This window comes from Bos taurus, chromosome 8 (assembly GCF_002263795.3).
Source record: "Bos taurus isolate L1 Dominette 01449 registration number 42190680 breed Hereford chromosome 8, ARS-UCD2.0, whole genome shotgun sequence".
Classification (NCBI taxonomy): domain Eukaryota; kingdom Metazoa; phylum Chordata; class Mammalia; order Artiodactyla; family Bovidae; genus Bos; species Bos taurus.
The window spans coordinates 98765048-98791015 of NC_037335.1; the positions used below are offsets into that span (position 1 = coordinate 98765048).

Here is a 25968-nt window from a genome sequence, read left to right on the forward strand (position 1 = left end):
TCTATTTCTGCTTTATTGACTATGCCAAAGCCTTTGACTGTGTGGATCACAATAAATTGTGGGAAATTCTTCAAGAGATGGGAATACCAGACCACCTGACCTGCCTCTTGAGAAACCTATATGCAGGTCAGGAAGCAACAGTTAGAACTGGACATGGAACAACAGACTGGTTCCAAAGAGAACAAGGAGTATGTCAAGGCTGTATATTGTCACCCTGCTTATTTAACTTCTATGCAGAGTACATCATGAGAAACGCTGGACTGGAAGAAACACAAGCTGGAATCAAGATTGCCAGGAGAAATATCAATAACCTCAGATATGCAGATGACACCACCCTGATGGCAGAAACTGAAGAGGAACTCAAAAGCCTCTTGAAAGTGAAAGTGGAGAGTGAAAAAGTTGGCTTAAAGCTCAACATTCAGAAAACGAAGATCATGGCAACCAGTCCCATCACTTCATGGGAAATAGATGGGGAAACAGTGGAAACAGTGTCAGACTATTTTATTTTGGGCTCCAAAATCACTGCAGATGGTAACTGCAGCCATGAAATTAAAAGACGCTTACTCCTTGGAAGAAAAGTTATTACCAACCTAGACAGCATATTGAAAAGCAGAGATATTACTTTGCCAACAAAGGTCAGTCCAGTCAAGGCTATGGTTTTTCCTGTGGTCATGTATGGATGTGAGAGTTGGACTGTGAAGAAAGCTGAGCACTGAAGAATTGATGCTTTTGAACTGTGGTGTTGGAGAAGACTCTTGAGAGTCCCTTGGACTGCAAGAGATCCAACCAGTCCATCCTAAAGGAGATTAGTCCTGAGTGTTCATTGGGAGGACTGATGCTGAAGCTGAAATTCCAATACTTTGGCCACCTCATTCGAAGAGCTGATTCATTGGAAAAGACCCTGATGCTAGGAAGGATTGGGGACAGGAGGAGAAGGGGACAACAGAGGATGAAATGGCTGGATGGCATCACTGATTCGATGGACATGAGTTTGAGTGAACTCCAGGAGTTAGTGATAGACAGGGAGGCCTGGTGTGCTGTGATTCATGGGGTCACAAAGAGTCAGACACGACTGAGCGACTGAACTGAACTGAACCACAAGGTTTTCACAGGTGTATGAAGAGTTAATTTTTAATTAGATTTAATTTTTTGGAGTGATATACTGGAATACAAGAATTGAACTGGTTCTAAAGCCCATTCGAGGTTTTTGACGATTGCTTAAGGGGGTATAGCTATACTGACACTAATGACCAAAGACCCACTTTGAAAAGAAAACAGAATGCTGCTAAAATAAGAAATCAGTGGGAATTTAGCATTGATTTCCCCCCTTGAATTTAGCAATTCTGTACTGCTTTTTGGATAGAAAATTCAAGCTGGCTTGCTGCTTCTAAGTCACTTCAGTCGTATCCGACTCTGTGTGACCCCATAGACGGCAGCCCACCAGGCTCCCCCGTCCCTGGGATTCTCCAGGCAAGAACACTGGAGTGGGTTGCCATTTCCTTCTCCAATGCATAAAAGTGAAAAGTGAAAGTGAAGTGGCTCAGTTGTGTCTGACTCTTAGCGACCCCATGGACTGCAGCCTACCAGGCTCCTCCGTCCCTGGGATTTTCCAGGCAAGAGTACTGGAGTGGGGTGTCATTGCCTTCTCTGTCAAGCTGGCTTATTCTTGCTCTATCTGACAAAGCAGGAGCTACTGTTCAGCTCTCTGACTTGACTCAGGTGAAAACCAACATACATTTTGGAAACCTTGAGTATCATCATTGTATTTATGTTTGCATAAAAGGCATCTCTATGAGGGGTAAACATCTGAATTACAGCAAGACTATAATTCCATCCAGGAGGATGGCTCCAGGAATGTTGTGCTTTCTCTCTTCTGTGTAACCATATTTTGTATTTTACATTCAATTTGAATTGTGAAAAGAGGTTGTATCATTCAATATGGAAATTCAGATTTCAAAACACACAGATGAATGGTAATTGGGCTTTGATATAATTGTCATTGTAAATAGCCCTTCTGTTTAAGGATGTCATTCAGGGATAAAGAAGTGATCAGATGCAGTTTTCAACTACTGATACAAATTGTCTACACGTTTCAAATCTGATGAAATTCAAATGTCTGTGACAATTTTGGGTGCACCTTTGGAAATGGGCAATCAGAATGTCTTCTCACCATTAACATATCCAAACCTTAGAAGGATCAGAGGATTCTTGAGACTGAAAAAAACCTTAAAAGCCATCAGAACCATTGGTTCCCAGTTGTGGTACCATGATAATTTATGATGCCTGTTGCAAGGATTGTTTTTATTAATGATAAGGAATCATAGTGTGAAGTCATATACTTGTCTATGTGTTAGGACAAAGTCATGGTTATCTGGCATCACTCTATTCTCCATGCTCACTGATCCATTTCTTCACGTGAAGGAGAAAAGAGGGGCATTATTGCTTGAGTGCATGAGAGTAGTAAAAGTTAGTCCTTCAGTCATGTCCAACTCTTTTCAACCCCATGGACTGTAGCCCACCAGGCTCCTCTGTCCATGGAATTCTTCAGGCCAGAATACTGGAGTGGGTAGCCATTCCCTTCTCCAGGGGATCTTCCTGACCCAGGGATCAAACCAGGGTCTCCCACCTTGCAGGCAGATTCTTTACCATCTGAACCACCAGGGAAGCCCTGAGTGCATGACAAGTGCTCAATAACTCACAGCTGCCTCAGCTACACCTTAACCCAGAGCAAGCCACGATTGTTAATGTCCCACAAGATTCACAGCAACTACAAATTACATACAACTTGTGAGTTCTCTGCTACTGTATGCTATACTTTCCTGCAAAATATTTTTGATTTTGCCAAGCTCCAGGTAAGCCTTTGTTAAAATGATTTATTGTGTGGACTGCAGAAGAAAAGTTGAAAACCTGGAGACTAAGAGAAAGAAGACCAATCCCAGGCACATAATCCATTAGGCTGACTCCAAACAGCTAGCACAAGCCTGCTCAATGAAGATGTGTTGATTGAATGAATTTAAGTGCCATTCTGAAGGAAGAATTATTTTTCCAGCCAACTATCATTGAGGGTAGTACTGAAGAAAAAAGTAGGTGAACAGGATCTTAAAGTTGGGGCTCAAGAGTGATCAGAGGGACCCGAGGCTTCCCTACTGCGGTGGGTGAAGGGGATGGAGGGTCTTCTGAGAAACTCTGGAAGTCTAGTGTAGGCTAGAGGGATGTCTAGGGTGGAGGAACAGCCCAGATAGGAGGTATAATGTTCCTATGTTCATCAACTTGGGTAAGGAATGGGAGCTTTCCAGGCCAGATCTTCCAAATAATTAATTAATAGTTTGTTGTTGTTTAGTTGCTAAGTCATGTCCTACTCTTAGTGACCCCATGGACTGCAGCACATCAGGCTTCCCTGTCCTTCACTATCTCCTAGAGTTTGCTCAAACTCATGTCTGAGTCAGAGATGCCATCCAAACATCTCATCCTGTCACCTCCTTATCCTCCTGCTTAAATCTTTTCCAGCATTAGGGTCTTTCCCAATGAGTTGACTCTCTGCAGCAGTGGCCAAAGCATTGGAGCTTCAGCATCAGTACTTTCAGTGAGTATTCAGGATTGATTTCCTTTAGGATTGACTAGTTTGATCTCCACGTAGTCCAAGGGACTCTCAAGAGTCTTCTCCAGCACCATAGTTTGAAAGCATCAATTCTTTGGTGCTCAGCCTTCTTTATGGTCCAACTCTCACATCCATACATGACTATTGGAAAAACCATAGCTTTGACTATATGGACCTTTGTCAGCAAAGTGATGTTGGTAATTAATAATTTAATGTATAATTAAATTAATATAACTATAAATTATAATTTAAAAATAATTTAATTAATAATTAAATTGATATTGTTAATTAATTCCAAATTGTTAACTCCCTCTTACAAAGAGCAAAGCTAGGCACTGGGGTTAGAAAAAATGATCCATGAGTAAAGAAGACTATTCCTATAAGGATTTTTAAAAGTGTATGCAACAGTGGATCTCAACCAGGGGCAATTTTGCCCTTCAGGGGACATTTGGCAATGTCTGGAGACAATTTTGGTTGTCACACCAGGATGGGGTAGAGGCCAGGGGTGCTGCAAAACATCCTGCAACGCACAGGACAGGCTCTCCCCCAAAGCATCAGGCTGAAATATCACTAGAGCCTAAGGCGAGCGACCCTAGGGTAGGAACTGAAGAAGCATGTGCGAGTGCAAAGGGCATTGTACTGGGAGTCAGGTGTCCAGGGATTCAGCCACTGCTCTGACTTCGAGAATGCCAGGTCCCTTCCTCGGGTCTGAGATGTTAAAAAGGGTGAAGTAAATGATAGATTGACTCCAGCACTGGCTTTCTACAGTTCTAAGGTATAACTTGGTTTTTATAAGGCTGCCGGTTTGGATATAAGAACAGGTCTAGCCAAAAGAGAACTTGGTCTTTGCCCAGTCCCTTCCTCAAGACCTCCATCCCTACTTTTTTATTTTTTGATTTTTTTTTTAATACATAAGCCAGCCTTTTATTTTTTGGCCGCATCATGCAGCATGTGGGATCTTAGTTTCCTGTCCAGGGATTGAACCCATGCCCCCTGCAACAGAAGTGTGGAGCTCTAACCACTGGACAGCCAGGGAAGTCCCCCTCCCTCCCTACTCTAATCCTTCCCTTCCTTCCGTTAGCAAACAGTTACTGAATATCTATGATGTGCCAGGTGCTGTCGGGGAGAGACAGAGAGTGCTATGGACTGAACTGTGTCCTCCCCAAATTTATATGTTGAAATCCTAACCATCCTTGTGATGGGATCTGGGCATGGGGCCTTTGAGAAGTAGTAATTAGACTGAGATAAAATCACATGGGTAGGACCCTCATGACGGGATTAATGGCTTTATAAGAAGAGGAAGAAAGAGCCCTCTATTCCGGCAGTGAGAAGGCAACTGGCTCCCAGCCAGGAAGAGAGCTCTCACCAGGGAACCAAATCATCCACATCTTGACCTTGGACTTCCCAAACTTCAGATCAATGAGAAATAAATGTCTGCTATTTAAGCCACCTGGTCTATGGTAATCTGTGATAGCAGCCCATGCAGACTAATACCAAGGAGTAAAACTGCAAAGAGGTAAATGTGGAGGCTTCCCTGGAGGAACTTCAGTTAGAAGGATGGAGAGGACCACGAACAGATCCAGGCTGAGGGGCTCAGCACCAGAGGCAGCCCCTACTGCTGTAACCCACCCCAAAAGAATATAAGTGAATTTCGGCTCCTAAGAGACATGCCTGAGCAGAAATGTCATGAGAAGTTGAGTAGAAATCCCTCCAAGACAAAGGCACATGCTTTAAGAGGCAGGCGGGGTCATAATGAGAGGTGTGAGTGAACCCCAGGTCCACATGCATCACCCAGCTCTGGTTCTTGGCACCTTATTTATATTGATGTGCAGAGCAGGCCAGGGTCCAGCAGGCTTCACAGTTTCCAGTTCCAGCTTCTTTAGATGGGCAGCGGCTTCGCTGAAAAGGGCAGGTGTTCCCGGACTCAGTTCTGTAAGTGAGTAAGGAAAGGTTGGAAGGGCAGAGAGATATAGGTGATGCAAGACACTTGCCAGAGACCAACCCTCAGAGCCTTGCTGCCTGGTTCCTCCTCTGGCAGCTTGAATCTCTCAGGAATGTACTAGCAGGTGGGATGTGAGAACACTTTAAGGTCAAAGTTTCAAGGCCTAAATCCCCCATATGTGAGCTGGATGACCCTGGGCAGATTACTTTACCTCTCTGAGCCTCTGAGCCATTTTCAAATGAAAATAAAATTACTTACCTTGCAGGGTTGCTGTGATTATTAAGTGAGGTAATTCATGTGCAAATGCTTTATCAATGGGAAAGCACTATGCACATTAGAAAGATTCGTGTTCAGGCTAACAGGCAGACGAATGTGCTCTTAAAAACCATGTTATACTTCTAAAATCAAATTCATTGTATGTTGGATTAGTTCACCACCACTCCTCCCACTAGCTTGTTTACATCTGTGGGTACATTAAATATTCATTAAACATTTGGTATTCATTACATATTAAAGTTTGTGCCAGGCATTGATAGCAACTGGGATCTGGGAAGCTGGAATAAGGAGGTGAATGAGACACAATTCTAGTCCATTTGGGAGACAGACACCTGTACAGATACTCCAAATACGAGTGACCAAAGATTTATTTAATTGTATATGGGGGCTTCCCTGGTGGCTCAATTGGTAAAGAATCCGCCTGCAATGCGAGAGACCTGGGTTTCATCGCTAGGTTGGGAAGGTCCCTGGAGAAGGGAATGGCTACGCACTCCAGTATTCCGGCCTGGATAGTGAGGATAGGATCAATTTTTCAATACCAAAGTGAACGATGAGTTACCATTTCTAGCTCAGCCAACCCAGAATTGCTATTCACAGTCTACAAGTGAAGGCTCAATGGCTCATCCTTTTCACCAGCCACAGACTCATGAAATATCAGACCTGTAAGGTTCCCTTGGCCATCATCTCAATACCCTCCAGCCCATTCCATAGTTGAGAAAACCCTGGATCCAAGAGGGGATTGGCTCAACCATGAGAACTAGAATCCAAGCCTCTTGATTCTCACCTCTATCTTGGCACTTGTTCAAACCACACGTGATAAAGAACAAGTTCTCCCCCCACCTCCTGTCACACACAAATTCTTTGGTAAAATATAATAAAAAGGATTTTCTAGAAAAAGAAAAGAACAGGCATACAAAATCCAAGCCCACATTTTTAATTAGTTTTAACAGATACAAAATCACCCTGTCATATTGCTAGAAACATTTCTTTTTTTCCCTTTTTTTAAAAGATTTTTTTGATGTGGACCATTTTTAAAATCTGTATTGTATTTGTTACAATATCGCTTCTGTTTTGTTTTGGTGTTTTGGTTCCGAGGCATGTGGGATTTCAGTTCTTTGATTGGGATCGAACCCACACCCCCTGCATTGGAAGGCAAAGTCTTAACCACTGGAACTCCAAGGAGGTCCCTAAAAACTTTTCTAATTTGTTTATTCTCCATTTCTGTGACTACTTTGGCAGTGTGCACTAGATCTACTTCACAGCTTGCTTTCAGAAGGCAAGAATGAGACAGAATGTGAGACTCAGTCACCTCACTCCCCTCTCTCTCTGTTCCACCGCTTGAGCCAGTGCTGGAGCAGAGAAACAGCGTGGAATGAGGCAGAGACATCTGCTCCCTCATAACAAAAGCAGAGTTGGCGGGTAAACCATAATCCCTAAATCACCTCTGCCTAATGCACAAGGCTCTTGTCTGCCCTCACCCAGACCTGGTAACCCAGCGCAGATATTACCACCATTCTAAGCTGCACCAATGTCTTGAGCATCTTGGACAGTCACCCACGCCCTGCACCACCGCTCCCCCACCTTGCCCCCTATGCCCCAACTTACTTGTAAGGGATTTGCTGCTGGAGTTTGGGGACCTGGAAAGCCCCTCCTTGTTCTCCAGGGTCAGCGAGAGGCCATAGTTCGTGTGGTGCTGGTGCTGGTGGTGGTGATGGTGGTGCCTTCCCGAAGCCTTGGCGGTGAACGGAGTGCCCCCGTTCTCCTCGAGGCCGAAAGGCAGCCGGTCCGAGCTGCTGAGCCCTGGGGAAGGGAGCGGGTAGCTGTGGAGGGTGTCAAAGTCAGGATTTAGAAAAGCAGAGAGTCTTGATACCCTTGTTTGTTCTTTAAATGATGTTCTCCAAGCATTGACAACCAAGAGAAATAGGTGTAACAAACAGTTCCGCAGAGTTATCGCAGAACAGGACGCGACGGCAACAACAGCAACTCAAAGGAAAAGCAGAACGTGGAAATTTGTATTTATCAGAGATGATAACCCTTAAAAAATTCTTAAGTTTGAAATAAATCTCAATTAAAAAAAAATACATCATCTAAATGGGAAGCATAAATCAAAGGCAATCATCAAATTAAAAAATAATTCATTAAACACCCTACCATAATAAGATCATGATACAAACTAGAAGCCTTGGAGTCACTTTCTCCTCCTCTCCATCAACCCCACCATGAAGAAAGCACCTGTTAAATGTTACTGCTACCTCTAATTCCAATTGCTCCACTTGGTGTTATTGCCATAAGGCTCTTGAAACAGATTCTCAAAGCTCTCCCAGCCTCTACTTCTTCTTGAGCCCATCTCTACAGAGCAGCAGTCAGAGAGCTGTTCTGCTTATGGTCTAGAGTGTGGCACTCCACCCTCCGGGAGCTTGAATACCTCTCTGCTGCTAGTGATTCTTAAGATGAAATCTGATGAGAGCTATGGATCTTCTCCGCAGAAAAAGGCACCCAGACACAACATTTCACACTCAATTTCAGGCTCTCTTTCACCCCTCCATGGACCAAGGCTCAGAGCTTGGTTTGCAAGAAAAAATCCAAATTCCTTTATGTATCACTCATGCCTGCCCCCCACTCCCCAACCAGTGATCTCATCCCATTCTCTTTGCAGCTCATCTTTGGCTATATTCTTCTCTATACCCCCAAGTTCTTCCCGTCCTGGGGCCTTTCACCTCTTTCTGTTCCCTGGAGTTGTCCCTCATCACCAAATTCAGCTAAAGCACCCCTTCCTCCAGGAAGACTTCCAGCCTTTAAGACCCAGATCAAAGGTCTCCTCACACCCCTAAGCAGAGCCAATCCCTTTTTCTGCTCATTCCCAGAGACCAGATTTTTGCTGCTTATTCCTTCACTCTGTCTTCAGGGAGCTCACACCCCAGGGTAGGAAACTGTCATTTAATCAGTTACAGTCACACTGGAATGAACCGTGAAGGGAGTGTACAGGGGAAGGCAACCAGTTTCCTGGGGCTGGTAAAGGTGTTGGGCAACGAATCATTAGGGAAGGGAGTCCAGTGGGGGATATAGTCAAGTTTTGATGGACTTTCTTAAAACAGAATCTTTTTTTTTTTTTTTTAACAGGAAACTATATTTCTTGTGTTTGCAAGAGATTGATAACTCCCCTCAGGGTGGACCTATCAGAGCTCTCCCTCTTTCCAGGGACTTGCTCTGGAACATGATCCAATCAGGGACAATCAGATTTTCCAGGAGGTTTAACACATGGAAACAGAGAGAAAGGGTCTTTCTTCCTTTTTAAGAGTCAAATAAGGCTTTACTGTGACTTTTGTGGGCCCTAAGCCCTTTGGCCTTCATCTCGTCTCTAGAAAAAATATTAAAAAATACATTTTATGACTGCATTTATATTATAAAACAAATATATTAATATCAGATATTAAACCATTTTCTTCAACCAAAAATTCATTTTTTTCTTCTGACTTTAAAAGAAATGAAATCATTTTTGTGGGCCCCTAAAAGCATTGTGAGCCCAAGGCCCTGCACCTACTGTGCCTCATAGATAAGTCAGGTTTGGCTATGAGGATGATATAAGTTGAGGCTACTTATAATTATATTCCCTGGACACAAAGAAGTATCTGTGGGAAGTGGTCAATGCACAGAGGGACACGAGATGAGCAGAGGTTAAAGCTAGATGAAAAGGGGGTGGGGGAACCCTTACTGGTAGCATTTGAATCCCTGGTTCCAGCCATGCCTGAAGCTGGTCTACCACTGAACTTCTCAGTTATAAGTCCTATTTATTTATGTTTGATGTAGTTAGATTTCTCCCATTTATAACCCATGTGCTCTAAATCAGTGATGGTGTGTTGTTTTCTTATTGTTTTTTGCTTATTTGTTTTGTGGAATGTCTTCTTAATGCCAAGGTGGAAATGGCTATTAGAATCCTAAGGAATAGTATGAGCAAAGGAATGACATTTGAAAAAGCGGAATGGCTAGAGCGGGAATGAGAAGTGGAAAAGGTTTAAGCAAAGGTGTGACATGATTAGAGTTCCATTTTAGAAAATTCACGTGGAGGGCTGTGTGGAGGACAGACACCCTGGAGACTATGATGGGCTAGATGAACTCGGTGGATGGAAGAGGGGGGCCCCTCTGGGCTATATCTGAAGAAGTGCAGGCGGGGTGTGCAGGCTAGGCGCGTGGGGCACAGGGGGAGGAGGTTCAGAGGAGGACTCTGCTGGAGATACAGGATGCTTTTCAGAAGAAACAGCACTTTTTTTTTTTTTTGTACTTTTTTTTTTCTGCACTTTTTTGCCCCTATGTTGTTCCATGAGCTAGGTCTCTGGTTCCACCCTGGCTGCCTCCTAGAGATTTTGCTCAGGACAGTTCAACAGGGAAATAAATGTGTGTGTATCTAAGAATGTGTGGGTGTGTCTTTTCTGGGGTCACAGTCAGCCTCACCTCTCCAACCTGAAGCATAACCAAGGCTATTCACCCTCCTCGTGGAGGCAGCAGTGGCAGCAGAAAAAAAGGGCACTGAGTTGTCACTGAAATTTCTAGCGTCTCGTCTTAGTTCTGCCCAACCTTGTGCAGGAATCTTGGCCAGCTGCCCTGGGCCACAGTTTCCTTCTCTGCGACATGAAAGGGGTCAGGTGATTTCTAGATGCATTTCCAGGCCAGAAAATCAGCCTTTACTCTCGCCCCCAACTCATTTACCCGGTACTTGCTCTGCCCCAGGCACTGGGTTACATAGTTTACACTGACCGTCCCATTTTATACATGTAGAGGCCCTGCTTAGTTCACAATGGGTGCTCCATAAATATTTGATAAAAGGAAGGAAGGGAAGGCAGGAGGGAGAGAAGGAAAGAAGCAGGGAGAGGGGGAGGAAGGATGAATGCAGTGGTGGAGCTGGGATGTGACAACAGGGTGTGAAGTGCAGAGCTCGTGGGCATTATTTTCCCGTGTCTCCAGGATGGTGAAAATAATATCTGTCTTAAGGAGGCACAGAGACTGGGAGCTCAGAACAGACAAAATGCCCTTTGGCTTGGAAGGCTTCACAACTTGAGGCTCACCTTCCACCCACCCTGTTAGTAGCACACTGCTGCCCACCTATTAAGGTCCGAATGGTCAAGACAGCAAAAACAAACCAGAGAAACACTTAAAGCCAGAGAGACAGGCTGGGGGCATTGGCAGGACTTGAGAAGGGGAGAACACAGAGACGCGGAGGGGTCAGAAAACTGTGAATGTTTTAGCCTGGGGACCAGGAAAATGGCATGCTATTAACAGGAGAAAGGAGTTTGGGAGCGAGGACTACTTGGAGAAGAGAAACCATGATTTCATTTCAAATCGGTCACACTGAATGTGAGAATGAATCCCCAAGGAACAAGGTGCCCTACAGCAGAGATCTGGAGTACATTCAGGGCTGGAGGTTTGAGTAAGTTTTGAGTAAGAATTTCTGAGGAATGGGAAATAGATAAATAGATATCTCCCATGCTCACTCCAACTGACTCTCACTCTCCGCTTGGAATGTATGATGAAAAAGGACACTGAAGCTGCGCCCCGCTCAGGAGGAGGGAGTGCTGTGATTGATTAGTGATGTCTGCCATGGACTGGAAACAAGGCAGTAATATCATGTATCTTCTTGTCTTCCCAAGTTAAAAGCGTTTGTGTGTGTGTTTTATTTCTAAGAAACCCAGAGTGAAAAGTTAAACAGGGAAATCAATATATGTGCAGGGAGTGATAACGCGTATTTAATGTGACTTTCACTTTACAACAACTGCTGGGGAAGGCTGAGAAAGAGACAAATGGGAAGAGAAATAGATGAGGGTCAGAGAAGCAGCATGGGTCTCTCAGGGTCAGAGTTTCTAGAAGAGCAAAGATTCCTAAGCAGGAGTGGAATGAGTTGGGTGCTTTCTCAGCTCATTCACACTGAGGACCGCCCAGGAGACCCTAACTGATGGCACTGCGTGGGGTTGTGGGTCCTTTAAGGAAACCACTGCTGCTGGCCTCATGGACTGTTCCCTGCAGAACTCCAGGGGGTGATGGTCACATAAGCTATGATGTAATGGCACCCACTGCACCTGCCCTGTCCACAGAACCTCAATGGAGGCCATGCCCACCTAGCAGCACTCAGCAGCTCATGAGCCTCAGGGCCCAGAGGCTGAGATCCAAGATATGAGGCCAGCTCCATGCTCACTGTCAACAGAGACTGAGGTTCACCAGGTTTCTGGCATTCTGGAAAGGAGGTCACAAGTCCTGGTTTTCAGAGGGTGATGGAAGAGGTGCACGCTTGCATGAGCTGGCAGTTGAGAAGGATCTGGTGTGAGAGAAGGGGGCTTCTATGTGCCTAGCACACGCTAGGCGCTCTAATGGTTAACTTTGACAATTACCCTGCAAGGAAGCTGGTGTGGCCCCCTTTTACACTGGGACTTAATGAAGGGAAGTAACGTGCCCTGTTAGTAGATGTGAGTGAGAAGTTGTGTGGGCATGCGTGCTAACTCACTTCAGCCATGTCTGACTCTGTGCAACCCTATGGACTGTGGCCTGCCAGGCTCCTCTGTCCATGAGATTCTTCAGGCAAGAACACTGGAGTGGATTGCCATGCCCTCCTCCAGGGATCTTACCACTCCTGGGGATCAAAACCTGGTCTCCCGCATCTCCTGCATTGCAGGCGGACTTTACCACAGTGCCACCGGGGAAGCCCCTAACTGGATCTAATCTCTTCTCTTCCCTTCTCTATGGAGAAGCCCCCTACTCTCATTTTGCTTCCAACTGTAGAGAAAACAGCATTCCTCCGGGGGCAGCCTGTGTCATATGGGATGTTCTTGACTGTATCAGCAGTGGACACAGCTCTGCAGATGCATGGTGGAGGGACCTTTACGGCCCTGCCTGATCCTGCCAGAGCTTCCCCACTCCCTGACTCTGGGATCCCAACAGACCAAACAGATGGTACTCAATCAAAACGCATTGCATGCTGAAAAATGGGATAATTTTTCAGAGATTTATAAGTATAATATTGTAACATTATAATAATTATTATATTATTGTACCATTATTACACTAATTATTATAATAATTATAGTATTTAGTAAAATAATGGTATAAATGTTCAAAATAATCCTCCAGAATCCATTGCCAGAATTACAACCTGTGCAGGGCAAGGATTGGGGGAGGGTCTTGAGCTGAAACTTACAGGGCTTTCTCTCAGAAATAAGGCTGCGAATTTTCAAGTGCTCAGAGGAACCACTCACACACTCTATAGCTCAGTCAAGTTCTGGGTGATGTGGGCTTTCGCAAGCAGCTCTGAGGATCTAATCTTAGACGAAAAAGCATAGAATTGTAGAAACAGAACCGCTCAGATGTCATCCAGGTGTGCTGCACTGTGCTTAGTCGCTCAGTTGTGTCTGACTCTTTGAGACTCCATGGACTGCAGCCCACCAGGCTCCTCTGTCCATGAGGATTCTCCAGGCAAGAATACTGGAGTGGGTCCCCATGCCCTCCTCCAGGGGATCTTCCCAAACCAGGGATCGAACCCAGGTCTCCAGCATTGCAGGCAGATTCTTTACCAACTGAGCCACCAGGGAAGCCCAGTTAGGTGGTTTAAGATGCTGGATGAATAGCGAAAGCACCAGAGGAAACCCCTTACACGGCTGCTAGGAATGCCAAATGACACGACTGCTTTGAAAACTAGCCTGGAAGATTCTCAGAGAGGTTAAACATTGAGTTACCATCTGACCCAGCAATTCCATTCCTAGTTATGTACCCAAGAAATGAAAATATGTCCGTACAAAGACTTGTACATAAACATTCATAGCAACACTATTCATAATAGCCAAAAGGTAGAAACAACCCAACTGTCTATCAACAGATGAACAGATAAATACCATGTGATATATCTATATAATAGAATATGATTCAGTCATAAAATGGAATGAAATATCAATCCATGCTATGATATCTATGAACCTTGAAAATATTATGCTAAGTAACAGAAGCCAAACCCCAAAGGCCAAATACTACATAACTGTTTATATGAAATGTCCAGAATAGGCAAATCCATACAGATAGAAAGTAGACCAGGACTGGGGAGGATGGGCATGTGGTCTCTTTTAGGAGAAATGAAAATGTTCTAAAATTAAATTGTAGTGACTGTACTGCTTTGTGAAAATGCTAAAACCACTGAACTGTACCATTTTTAAATTGGTGAATTGCATAGTATGTAATTTATATCTTAATAAAGCTGATTAAAAACATCAACCAAGGGATATTTTTAAAAAAATCAATGTACAATCCTTACCCTGGCTAATTACATCATCTATCTCTAAATCCAATGTGCAGCCAGGGATAACAAACAATGCCCGAGTCCAATCTCCTCATTTCACATATGGGGAAATGGGGGCCTACTGGGGGGAGGGGGAGGTGACCAGGTCACACAGTGGGTAACTGGCTGAGCTTGGGACACCATCCAGGACTCCGACCTCTCCGCTAGCCAAGCATCCCAAGTGCTGCCCATCTGCTGCATCTTTCCATCTGCCTCAGCTTCTATTTAAGGCACCAAACGCACTCATCGGGAAAATCCCAAGACCTCCTCCGAACCTCACTGCCTGAGACATCTCCGTGCACACATCTTGTCTTCTCAATGATACGGCAGGAACAGAGATTGTCATCTCACATGTTTTCATGTCCTTTAGTGATGTTGAGAAAACTAGTTCTACATTTCAGGAAAAAAAAAAGAGACCTCTCCCTCACAATAGCTACCTAAATCCTTTAAACTGGCTCCTTCCCAGGCTGGGTTGGGCACCTCTCCCCAGCTTATTCTTATCTTACCCTTCCTGACTCCTCTTAGAGCCATTCTCTGCTCTCCCCTGCCCGGCTCTGTTTCCAAGGAAATGCATTTTCCAGTTTCCCTGCCCTCTGGTTTCTATGTAGGTTTGACCAATGGGAAGCACCGACAGAAACTGGAAGGTGGGAAAAGGAAATAAGCCAAGGTATTTCTCCCTCATTTCTCTCTACCTCTGAGGATGTTTTCAGCAGTAACACTCAGCCCCCTGGGGCTTCAGCTTGCACTAGACTGGCTTCCTGTGGCCCCAGCTCCTAGGCTTTGGAACACTGACATCTCTCTTTGTCCCTTTGTCTCCCCAGCTCTAGGAGTAATAAACAAGTTCTACTATTGTTCATTTCTGAGTTGCCTCACTGGTCACTTAAGCCACTTAGTTCTTCATCCCTGTGTAATCAACTCCCTGTATTAAATTCCCTCTGTAAGAAAAGCCTAGAGTGATTTCAGTTGTCCTGATTGCCCATGACTGATACACAATATCTTGTTCAGTTGCTCAGTCCTGTCTGACTCTTTGTGACCCCGTGGACTGCAACACACCAGGCTCCCCAGACCATACTCAAGGGAGGTCCCTTCCTTGAGTCTCTGTTTAATGGGCATAAAAGCAATGCCTGTCACTAGGTTATCAAGAGTGTCTAGTGAGGTGATGCCATTGGTCATTGAATTCAATGTGGAAACTGCCCTGTGCTTTGCAGATGGTTTCCAAAGACTGGTTTAACTTTGTTTCCCTCTAGTGGTTGGCACGGGCATTACAGTATAGCCAACTAAGATTTCAAGAGGCAACCACCTTACAGGGGATTTGTCATTGTTCAGTCAACTGCTCAGTAGTATCTGACTCTTTGTGACCCCATGGACTGCAGCACGCCAGGCTTCCCTGTCCTTCATCATCTCCTGGAGCTTGCTCAAACTCATGTCCGTTGAGTTGGTGATGCCATCCAACCATCTCATCTTCTGTCATCCCCTTCTCCTGTCTTCAATCTTTTCCAGCATTAGGGTCTTTTCTAGTGAGTTGGCTCTTGGCATCAGGTGGCCAAAGTAGGGGAGCTTAAGATTCAGCATCAGTTCTTCTTATGAATATTCAGGACTGACTTTCTTTAGGATTAACTGTTTGGATCTCCTTGCAGTCCAAGAACTCTCAAAAATCTTCTCCAACATCACAGTTCAAAAGCAACAGTTCTTCAGTGCTCAGACTTCTTTATGGTCCGACTCTCACATCCATACATAACCACTGGAAAAACCATAGCTATGACTATACAGACCGTTGTTGGCAAACTAATGTCTCTGCTTTTTAATATTCTGTCTAGGTTTGTCATAGCTTTTCTTCCAAGGAGCAAGTGTCTTTTAATTTCATGACTGCAGTCACCATCTGCAGTAATTTTGGAGCCCGAGAAAATAAAAAATCTGTAACTGTTTCCGTTGTTTTCCCCTTTATTTGCCATGAAGTGACGGGACCGGATGGCATGATCTTAGGTTTTTGAATGCTCAGTTTTAAGCCAGTTTTTTTCACTCTCCTCTTTCACCTTCAAGAGGCTCTTTAGTTTCTCTTCACTTCTGCCGTAAGGCAGATAAGACACAATATCTATCCGTGTCTATTTCTGGATTCTTCATATTTTTATTGATCTATTTGTGTATTGCTAAACCAGCGCCAGACTGTCTTTTTAAAATACATTTTTATAGTTTTATTTATTTTTGGCTGTGCTGGGTCTTTGTTGCTGTGTGGGCTTTTCTCTAACTGTGGTGAGTAGGGGCCACTCTTCATTGCAGTGCATGGATTCTCTTTGCAGGGGCCTCACTTGTTGCGGAGCACAGGCCCTATAGTTGTGGCACAGGGGCTAAGTTGCTCCATGGCATGTGGGATCTTCCCAGACCAGGGATCAAACTCGATTCTCTTGCACTGGCAGACAGATTCTTTACCACTGAGGCAACGGGGAGGCCCAGCAAACTGTCTTAATTCCTTTTGTTTTAATATTTGAGTCTTAAATATCTGACAGGACAAGTCCTGTTTCCTTTCTCCCATCGTTTTTCTTTTTGTCTCGGCTATCCTCATGCATTCACTCTTCCAGATTACAATTCAAGTTACTACCAAAAAAAAAAAAAAAATCCCACTGGGATTATGATTTGAAGCATTAAATAGAATTGATTTGGGAGAATGAATTCACAAGGTATTTCTTAGCATTTATTCAGATCCTCTTAAATGTTCTTCAGTCAGAATTTAAACTTTTTCTGTAACAGTATGGAACATATCTTACTAACTTTATTCCTAGCTATATATCAGTTCTGTCACAGTTGGAAATGGGATCTCATTATTACATTTCTTCTTTTTTTTTTTTGCTACTAGATATATAAAACTACTAACTTTAGGCTATTTCTGCCTCTGGTCGCTTTGCTGGACTCATTAATTGGAATTCACTTGTATTTTAGGGATAATCACATGACTTTTGTTTTTGCCTTTCCAGCATTTATTCTTTATTTATTTTTAATTGGAGGATAATTATTTTCCAATACTGTGTTGGTTTCTGCCATACACTAACATGAGTCAGCCACAGGTATACATATATCCCTGCCCTATGAACCTCCCTCCCACCTCCCATTTCCCACCACATCCCACCCCAGCATTTATCTTTATTTTGCTTTCCTGGTGTATTGCATTGGTAAGGCCTCCTGAATGATACTGAATATTAGCAGCCATCTTTGCCTTATTTCTAAAATCGGTAGATTATCTCATGTTTCAATATTAAATGTTGATTTGTGACAAATTGTAAACTAGGTTAGAGACAGTCCTTCTACTCGTAGCCTACTAAGAATCTTGAAAGATTAGTATGACTTATCTGAGCGAATCCACTCTGTTCCTAAGTGAACACTACTTTAAAGAGCTTTAAAAAAAATCTGTTCTCAAACTCGCTTTGATTTTACCATCAAACTTATCACTCCAGGTTTTAGAATTTAGTTTTCAAGAATCTGTATGACATTTCCCTGTCTATTCTTCTGGCATTTCCCCAAGACCCTACAGTTTTTCAGAGTACTGGTAGGTTCAGCAATGACATATTCAAATTTTCTTCAAGGCCTTTTTTTTTTTTTTCCTGAACCTGAAGACTTTAACTGTAAAGCTTTAACTTTAAAAAAGACTTTAACTGTAAAGTATTTCCTGACTACTCTGTCTTATCTTCAACTTCAATTTCATCCTCTTGGTTCTTTTTACCTTCTGTAGTTAGTATACTGACTAGCTTCCTTGTCAAAAGAGAAAAGCAAAACAGAAGTTGAGCAGCTCTTCTTCTGTCCTGTTAATTCCATATACCATCCTCAAGATGGCTCTGCTATTAAATAGTTCATCTTTTTGCTCCAACCAAAGCGTGCATCTATAGAGGTCCTTTTAAAAAAGGTCTCATCCCTTGTTTTTATATGTTCTACCTTCTTCTCCTACCTTTGCCACCTGATGCGAAGAACTGACTCACTGGAAAAGACCCTGGTGCTGGGAAAGATTGAAGGGAGGATAAAGGGACGACAGAGCATGAGATGGTTGTATGGCATCACCGACTCAATGGACATGAGTTTGAGCAAACCCTGGGAATTGGTGATACACAGGGAGGCCTGGCATGCTGCAGTTCATGGGGTCTCAAAGAGTCGGACATGACTGAGCTGAACTGACTTTCTTCTCTTTAATACACTGTTTTAAACTGTGGGTTCTGAATGCCTTCCTCTTTCAGATTACCTGATATTTTCAGTTTTTACATTTTCAGAATGTAAAAATATTCCCTCTTAGATCTACCCTCTGTTTGATATTTTTGAAATCTAATCTTCTACAGATTAGAATACATGGGGGATTACACCCTGAATTCCACTCATTTCATATTATTGATTCTAAGACACCAGGATCATTTTCTTCCGAGGGTCTTGTCACCCACACATTCCAACTCAGTCTTCCTCGCTGACCCAGCATTAACAACACAACACCAGCAGTGTTTCTTCTACCTTCCAAACAACCAAATCATCAGCCAGAGAGGCCAAGGCCTCAACGGATGCTCCGCTTGCAACTGAATGCCAGTGTCTGGATGGCCAAGAAGTTCCCCAAGGTGATAGGCCAGCATGCAGTCTCCTGGGAGAGCACAATGACATTCTCCATCCAAGGCCCTCTGGTGCCTCCTCTGGGCTGCTCAGTTCACCCTTAGGTGCTGCCTGTACTCAGCTGCTCTTTTACCTACGCTGGCTCATGTCTTGACCTCATAGCAGGGTTCCCAGAGGCAAGAACAGCTTCTCGGTAGTCTACACAGCAGCACATCAGTTCTCTAAACACCTTCCAGAGGAGCCTGCTTGGGTCAAACTGGCACCTGTTTTACTTTTAGCCTAAGTGGGGGCAACTCCATGTTCCTAATCAGAACTAAAGCATTAGGGTGAAGTGAAAGTTGCTCAGTCGTGTCCGACTCTTTGCAACGCCATGGACTATACAGTCCATGGAATTCTCCAGGCCAGAATACTGGAGTGGGTAGTCTTTCCCTTCTCCGGGGAATCTTCCCAACCCAGGGATTGAACCCAGGTCTCCCGCATTGTAGGTGGATTCCTTACCAGCTGAACCACAAGGGAAGCCCAAGCATTGGGGAGATGCTGACAAATATCTCAGTAGAACATCCCAATTAATAGGCTTCAGAAGGTTGCAAGTAGGTTAAACCACTTGTTCTCTTGGTTGTTGGAGCAAGTGAACAGGACTGGGGGAGCCTAGAGACTCAAGCAGCCTAGGGACTCAAGCAGCCTTGTCTGCTTACTCCAGTGTGTTCTGTGTGCTGTGTTTAGTCACTCCGTTGTATCTGACTCTTTGTGACCCCATGGACTATAGCCTGCCAGGCTCCTCTGTCGATAGGGATTCTCCAGGCAAGAATACTGGAGTGGGTTGCCATGCCCTCCCTTCTCCAGGGGATCTTCCCAACCCAGGGATCCAACTCAGGTCTCTGCATCGCAGGGGGATTCTTTACCATCTAAGTCACCAGGGAAGCCCAAGAACACTGGAGTGGGTAGCCTATCTTTTCTCCAGGGGATCTTCCTGTCCCAGGAATCGAACCAGGGTCTCCTGCATTGCAGGCGGATTCTTTACCAGCTGAGCTAGCAGGGAAGCCACCACCCCGCGCCCCACCCAGTGTGCTATACAACAACACAGTTTCTATGGGTGCCAAGGACAAGAAAAGGCTGGGAAGCACCATTTCTGGTCCATAATTCAGTCCATTAGCCTGGAATCGTGGCTCTTGATTGGGACTCTCTTAGCAGAATCCACTCAAGTACCATGACATCACAGCAGATGGTGTCAGCCAGAATCCTGCCTCCTGACTGTGCATTAATCATGCTCTCTAAATACCCTTGGGGGAGAGGCAAGGAAGCACTCACCTTCTGAATGCCCTGCACTGTGCCATCTATTAATTTACTTAATCTTTCAACATTTGAATAAGGAACAATTATTATTATCCTTATTTTACAGATTAGGAAACAGGACCAGAGAGACTAATTAACTCTCCCAAAGAGACACAGCTAGTAAATGGCAGAGCTGGGATCTGAACCCAGACGATGACTGTAGAGCCCTGTGCGCTCCTCAGTGCTAGGAGACTGTGGATCCCTGGGGATGATGAAAGCTGCAGTACCGTGACGTTAAAAGGATGCTAATTGGCACTTAGCTTTGGCTGTGCTGCCCTTTAGCTGTGGCCTTAGGTAACTCATTTCACCTCTCCGAGCCCCAGATGCTGCATTTTTGGACAAAGATTTATTAAGCATTTATATGTTAGGAACTCAGTTTAATGAAATAATTTGATCTCTGCCACGTCTGGCTGAGATAGGAGAAGGTGCATTTACCCATCACGGTTTCCAGGACATCTGTCACTTATTTCCATTTTAATTTAGCAGAAACTAAACAGAGTAGGCCTTACACCAACACACTGTTGCAAGTTCTTTTTGATTTAGTGCAAGCATACCACTTGGTGGTAAGAGTATAGTTGAAAACCATACCTTTCTCGTAATGGGTTTCAGAAGGAAACCGTACCTACATCTTAGAAATGTGACACATTACAAATATTAGGTCTATTAATTAGGGATGATTTCCCACAGTAACTTAGTGGTTATATTTTTTTAAAAGCGACCAGAGAGAAACAATGCCACCACCTCATTTTTCTCTTGTCTGAAAAGGTCAAAATCACTTTTTTGGGTTTTTTTGCATGGTTTAATCTTTTATATGAGCTACTAATTGGCAGGAAAAAATTTTCCCCAATTTGTAAATATTTCAAGACATTTTCCAGGCAATTAACTTAGAACTGTCTAATGAGTGTTAACACAGGTGGTATCTGAATCCATAGACTGAACGCTCTTGTTTTCAATAGTTGATTAAATGCATGTGTGGTCAATTGCTCGGTTGTGTCCAACTCTTTGTGACTCCATGGACTGCAGGCCACCAGGCTCCTCTGTCCACAGGATTTCCTAGGCAAGAACAGTGGGGTGGGTTGCCATTTCCTCCACCAAGGGATCCTCCCAACTCAGGGAGTGAACCCACGTCTTCTGCACTGCAGGCTTGTTCTCTACCACTGAGCCACCAAAGAAGCCCAGTTTATTAGATGCCTGGTGCCAAAGACACCTGGTGCCAAATTCTCAAAAGCAATTCTCAGTGCCTATACAGTACCTGGCACAGGGAGGCAGCAGACCAAATATCTGTTGGATGGATGGTATAGTGCATTAAACTGGACTCTCCCTCGGTAACTTATCAAGTGTCCATTCATAACAGCTGCCTTTACTCTAGTCATGAATTCCCCAGTTGTCCCTAATGTTACATATGATCTCAGCAAAACTGCAGAGAAAAACATTACACATCTTAAGGAATGATGAGGTTTGTTTGGTGGTAACTGGGTCTCCGTCCCACGTAAGCTACAGCAGGATATGTTTCCATGTGTCAGTCTGGAGTTTTCCTTTGGTGACTCTGCTGTCCATTGGTTTCAATGAATAACTGTAAGCAAGTCAAACATCTGCCAGAAAATCCATTTTATCCTGATGTCATGCTTGCTCAGTTTTACGAAGCCTTAATCTAATTGTTTGTGTGGGAGGCTGTGAGGAAGGGCTCTATAACTTTTGTGGGGAGATCTAGGACTTTAGCAGTTCCAGATGAATTTCAGGATCTGGGTCCAAAGAATAAATATTTCATGAGTTCACTTCTGCACAGAAGCTCATGACTAAGAGCATATTCAACCTCTTTCCTGTCTGAAGAAAAAAATACTGACATAATTATTGTTGTTTTCCTCTAGAGAGTTCACTTTTAATAAATCCAACAGTGCTTTCCCTCCTTGCTTTCTTACAGATTCTCTTTTTGCCTCTCATGTCTGCATTTCAGTGCCTGCTGCTGCTGCTGCTGCTAAGTCGCTTTAGTTGTGTCCGACTCTGTGCAACCCCACAGACGGCAGCCCACCAGGCTCCCCCGTCCCTGGATTCTCCAGGCAAGAACACTGGAGTGGGTTGCCATTTCCTTCTCCAATGCATGAAAGTGAAAAGTGAAAGGGAAGTCACTCAGTTGTGTCCGACCCTCAGCGACCCCATGGACTGCAGCCCACCAGGCTCCTCTGTCCATGGGATTTTCTAGGCAAGAGTACTGGAGTGGGGTGCCATTGCCTTCTCCGATTTCAGTGCCTACTCTTAGCCTTAAAAGAATATTCTTCTTTCTTCCCCCTTTTCTTTAGATATGTATGTATGTGCTCAGTTGTTTAGCTGTCTCCAACTCTTTGTGGCCCCAGGCTCCTCTGTCCATGGAATTTTCCAGGCAACTATACTGGAGTAGGGAGCCATTTCCTACTCCAGGGGATCTTCCCAACCTAAGAACTGAACCCGAGTCTCTTGCATCTCCTGCACTGGCAGGAGGATTCTTTACCACTACAGCCACCTGGGAAGCCCTTCTTCAGGCAGGGAACAGCATTAACAGACTTGCCCCCAGCCACTGCTTCAAATGCATCCCCAATAGCATCGCACGAGAGCCCTCAAGGAACAGTTAAGACAAATAATTGTTGCCATGAAAGCACAACTGCCAGGGTATAAATTAATGTCTAAAGAGCCCGTCCTTGAACTTATGGTTGCTGGGAGGAAGGATGGGGTTCCAGAAGGGATAGTTAAGGAGTTTGGCATGGACATGTACACACCACTATATTTAAAATGGATAACCAGCAAGGACCTGCTGTATAGCACATGCAACTGCTCAGTGTTATGTGGCAGCCTGGATGGGAGGACAGTTTGGGGAAGATTGGATTCATGTTTAGGTATTAGTGCCTAGGCTGTTCACCTACCTGAAACTGTCACGATGCTATTAATTGGTTATACCTCAATACAAACTAAAGTGCTTTTTTTTTTTTTAGAAGAGTCTGTTCTTTATCAGCCTCTGTAGTCTGAAAGAGCTATGGCAGATTCAGGCATGAGCTGCAAGGGTTATTTTTCTATTCAACAGACACCATCCAATATACCCAAATGAATGAAATTATTCATTCCAGAAAGAAGTTCAGGTTAGATGAATAATCTGTTCAGGGCCGGTTTTAGACACTCTAATTGCACAAGACCTAGTGTGAGCAGGAGCTGAACGCTGGGTATGAGGTTCTGAGGGGATACAGAAGGGGATTCATTTGTTTTGGTTTTCATTTGTGCTTAAAAAAAAAATCTCAAATGGTCTTCTCTCTGTCCTTCAATTCTTGGAGGTTAACCTCTGAAGCCATATACTGGGCCAAATTTTAAGGGCTTTCAAAATTGCCTTTAATATAGTCACAGCATCCCTACCCAGCCATGAATGCAGCTGGTGGAATTGTCAGCATAGCAACACCTTTTTGCTTTTGAGGTCTCAGCTGTAGAAAGAGGATGTGTAAACCATTCACTATTCAGTAGGGGATGATGAGGGAGATTTCTGCAGGTTTCTTCTAACATGAGCCTACGGGGATGTTCCTATAATTATTCTACATCTTTTAAGTGGATTGCCTAGGCTATAGCAGTTCTGGTATTTTAAATTCTGCAGTCTTCCCCCTAGTCAAACCACTAGTGAGTCTTGGAATGTGGCTGTGATTTCAGAATGCATGGATTAGAATTTTAATTGTAATTAAATGTAAATCTGTCCTTCCCTGATCAAATGCACCAGGGAAATTCACAATGTCTGAGTAGAAAGTTCTTAACTCCCAAACAGGAAACGGAATGTGGATATCAGAAATCAATTCCTTTATCCTGGATATTTTTAGGCTGCCCCTCTTCCTTTTTCAAATCTCCGGGGCATGAGGTATCATGCTGATTGTTACTTGAACTTCTCAAAAAATGCTTTTACAGACTATCTGGTAAAGATCAACTCTTCTCAGCCTTCCCTGTCTTCACTATTAAGAAGGCTAAGATGATGGGTTTTAGTTCATGCATCTGATCTTTACTAAAGAGTAGGACCCTAGATTAAGGGCTCCAGATGTTTTCACAGTAAACAAGGAACAAATGGCATTCAAAACGAGGAAAAGCTACGCAACTTAACCTCTAGAGGAATGCAACTGAAACAGAAATTCTGATTTTTAGACTAATCAGACTAATAAGACTTTAAAAGTTAGCCAAAGCTAGGAGCATGCTTCCTATGGGATCACAGAGGCCCTGACAGATTGCTACTGTGTGTGCAGAGGGGAGAGGTGTAATCAGATAGAACATCTCTGCAAGGAAATTTTATTAGGCAATATCCAAATTAAATGCGCACATTCCTTTTGGCCCAGCATCTCCACTTTAAGGAATTTATTCTTCAGATGGATTTGCTCAAGTGCACAAAGCATACAAGTTGTCATTTCAGAGATTCAAGGCAGCCTAAATGTCCATCAATACTGATTAGCTAAATAAATATGTGCTTGTTTATACACAGAATAGCTCTAGATTGATAAGAAATGCTGACAGTAGTTGCCGCTGGGGAGAACTAAGGAATAAAATGGTGGAAAGGAAAAGTAACTCTTATGGATATTTTTGAATTTTTACCACTCTCTGTATTACTTACTAAAAAAAAGTTGAAAGGCACAGCAGTTCCCTTTATTACTTTCTACTTTGTCTCCAAACAGTTAAAAGCGTCCTCTGCTTTGTGGAAGGTGAAATCCCAGGTTGGGACAGGTTGGAACTGAATGGGAACTCTGTTTCAGTTCTCTCAACTTGAGTCCAAAATGTCCCAGCAGAAAGGATTCTCCACCAATTCCTTCTCACCAATTCTTCAGACCAAGTCTTGCAGACTGGAAAGCATTGCCCACATTTCCCCTGAACAGTTACTTTCCCATATTCTCAGGCAGAAATATCATTTCTATTTCCTTTTATCCCCTCTCAAAAGATTCCCATGCTGTTTCTGCTCTTCACTTGTTAGAGTTTCAGAGCCATGTCTTTACCTATTGTGTGAACCTTCTTCCATCTGATCTTTCCTTTGGAACCAAGCACCCCTTTCTGTTGCTAAACTTAGACCACACATCTCAACCCATCAACCTAGGAGATAGACCATTCCTTGAGCTAGACTTTCAGTCTCCTTGTCCTACTTCTTATCCCATGGACGGCTAAGGCCTTAAATCTCAAACTGCTAAAAATTGCTACCAGATAGCATTGAACATACCAGCTAGCACCAAACAAAGCGTCTTCCACACACAGTGCCATTTAATTCTCGTAATGGGGAGAGACTGTTCAGTTCCATTTGGGATGAGGAAAATGAGGCATAGAGAAGATCTGAAACTGGCGAAAGGACACGTGACAGGTTAGGGGGCAAAGATGAGTCCACATTTCACCTACCCGGCGACTGCAGGACCCTTGCCCCAACAAAACCACCACTCCACATCGGATGGTGTAGTCTTTCTCTCATCAGCCTGCAACTTCCTGCCATTTTACTTCTGCAAACTTCCCCGTTACCCTACCACATGGTCCTCAGACCAGGGGTGTGCGATGCCCTCTTAAGTGGTTGGAATTCACTAGGCTCCTGCTTCAGCAGGAGGGCCCAACAAGGACCTAAGTCTTGGCTTGATAGATTCAGGGGGAGGAAGGTCATGATGAAATAAAAGCCATATAAAGAACCACTAGAATTCTCACATTCTTCTGCTTCACACTGAGCTTAAGGAAATGCAAAACTATGCCAAGAGGTCAGATGAAGCAGCTGCTTATGATGCATCCATCCATTTACTTTTGAACATTATGCCTCTTAAAAAAAAAAGTCAGCCTCTAATTAGTTAAAATTGAGACACTAAAACAAAGGCAAACAAAGCCAGATAAGAAGCTGTGCTTACCTGCCCACCTCAAACTGTCCTGCAGTGGCCATTAAAAGGATGGTTCTTAGGCCTCATCCCAACCACCTAGAGCCTCATCATC

The 25968-nt window shown here is 43.9% G+C and overlaps 1 protein-coding gene across 9 annotated transcripts in view; it reads right to left on the reverse strand.

Annotated features, from left to right (window-relative positions):
* EPB41L4B (erythrocyte membrane protein band 4.1 like 4B) overlaps window positions 1-25968 on the reverse strand; it is a 138391-nt gene that overhangs the window by 34668 nt on the left and 77755 nt on the right. For all 9 annotated transcript variants that reach the window (XM_024996311.2, XM_024996312.2, XM_024996313.2 and 6 more), the window contains exons 16-17: window positions 7422-7636; window positions 5410-5528 (exon numbers count right to left, since the gene is read on the reverse strand). In XM_024996311.2, the coding sequence (XP_024852079.1) occupies window positions 5410-5528; window positions 7422-7636 (334 nt within the window). The remainder of the gene's footprint in view (window positions 1-5409; window positions 5529-7421; window positions 7637-25968) is intronic.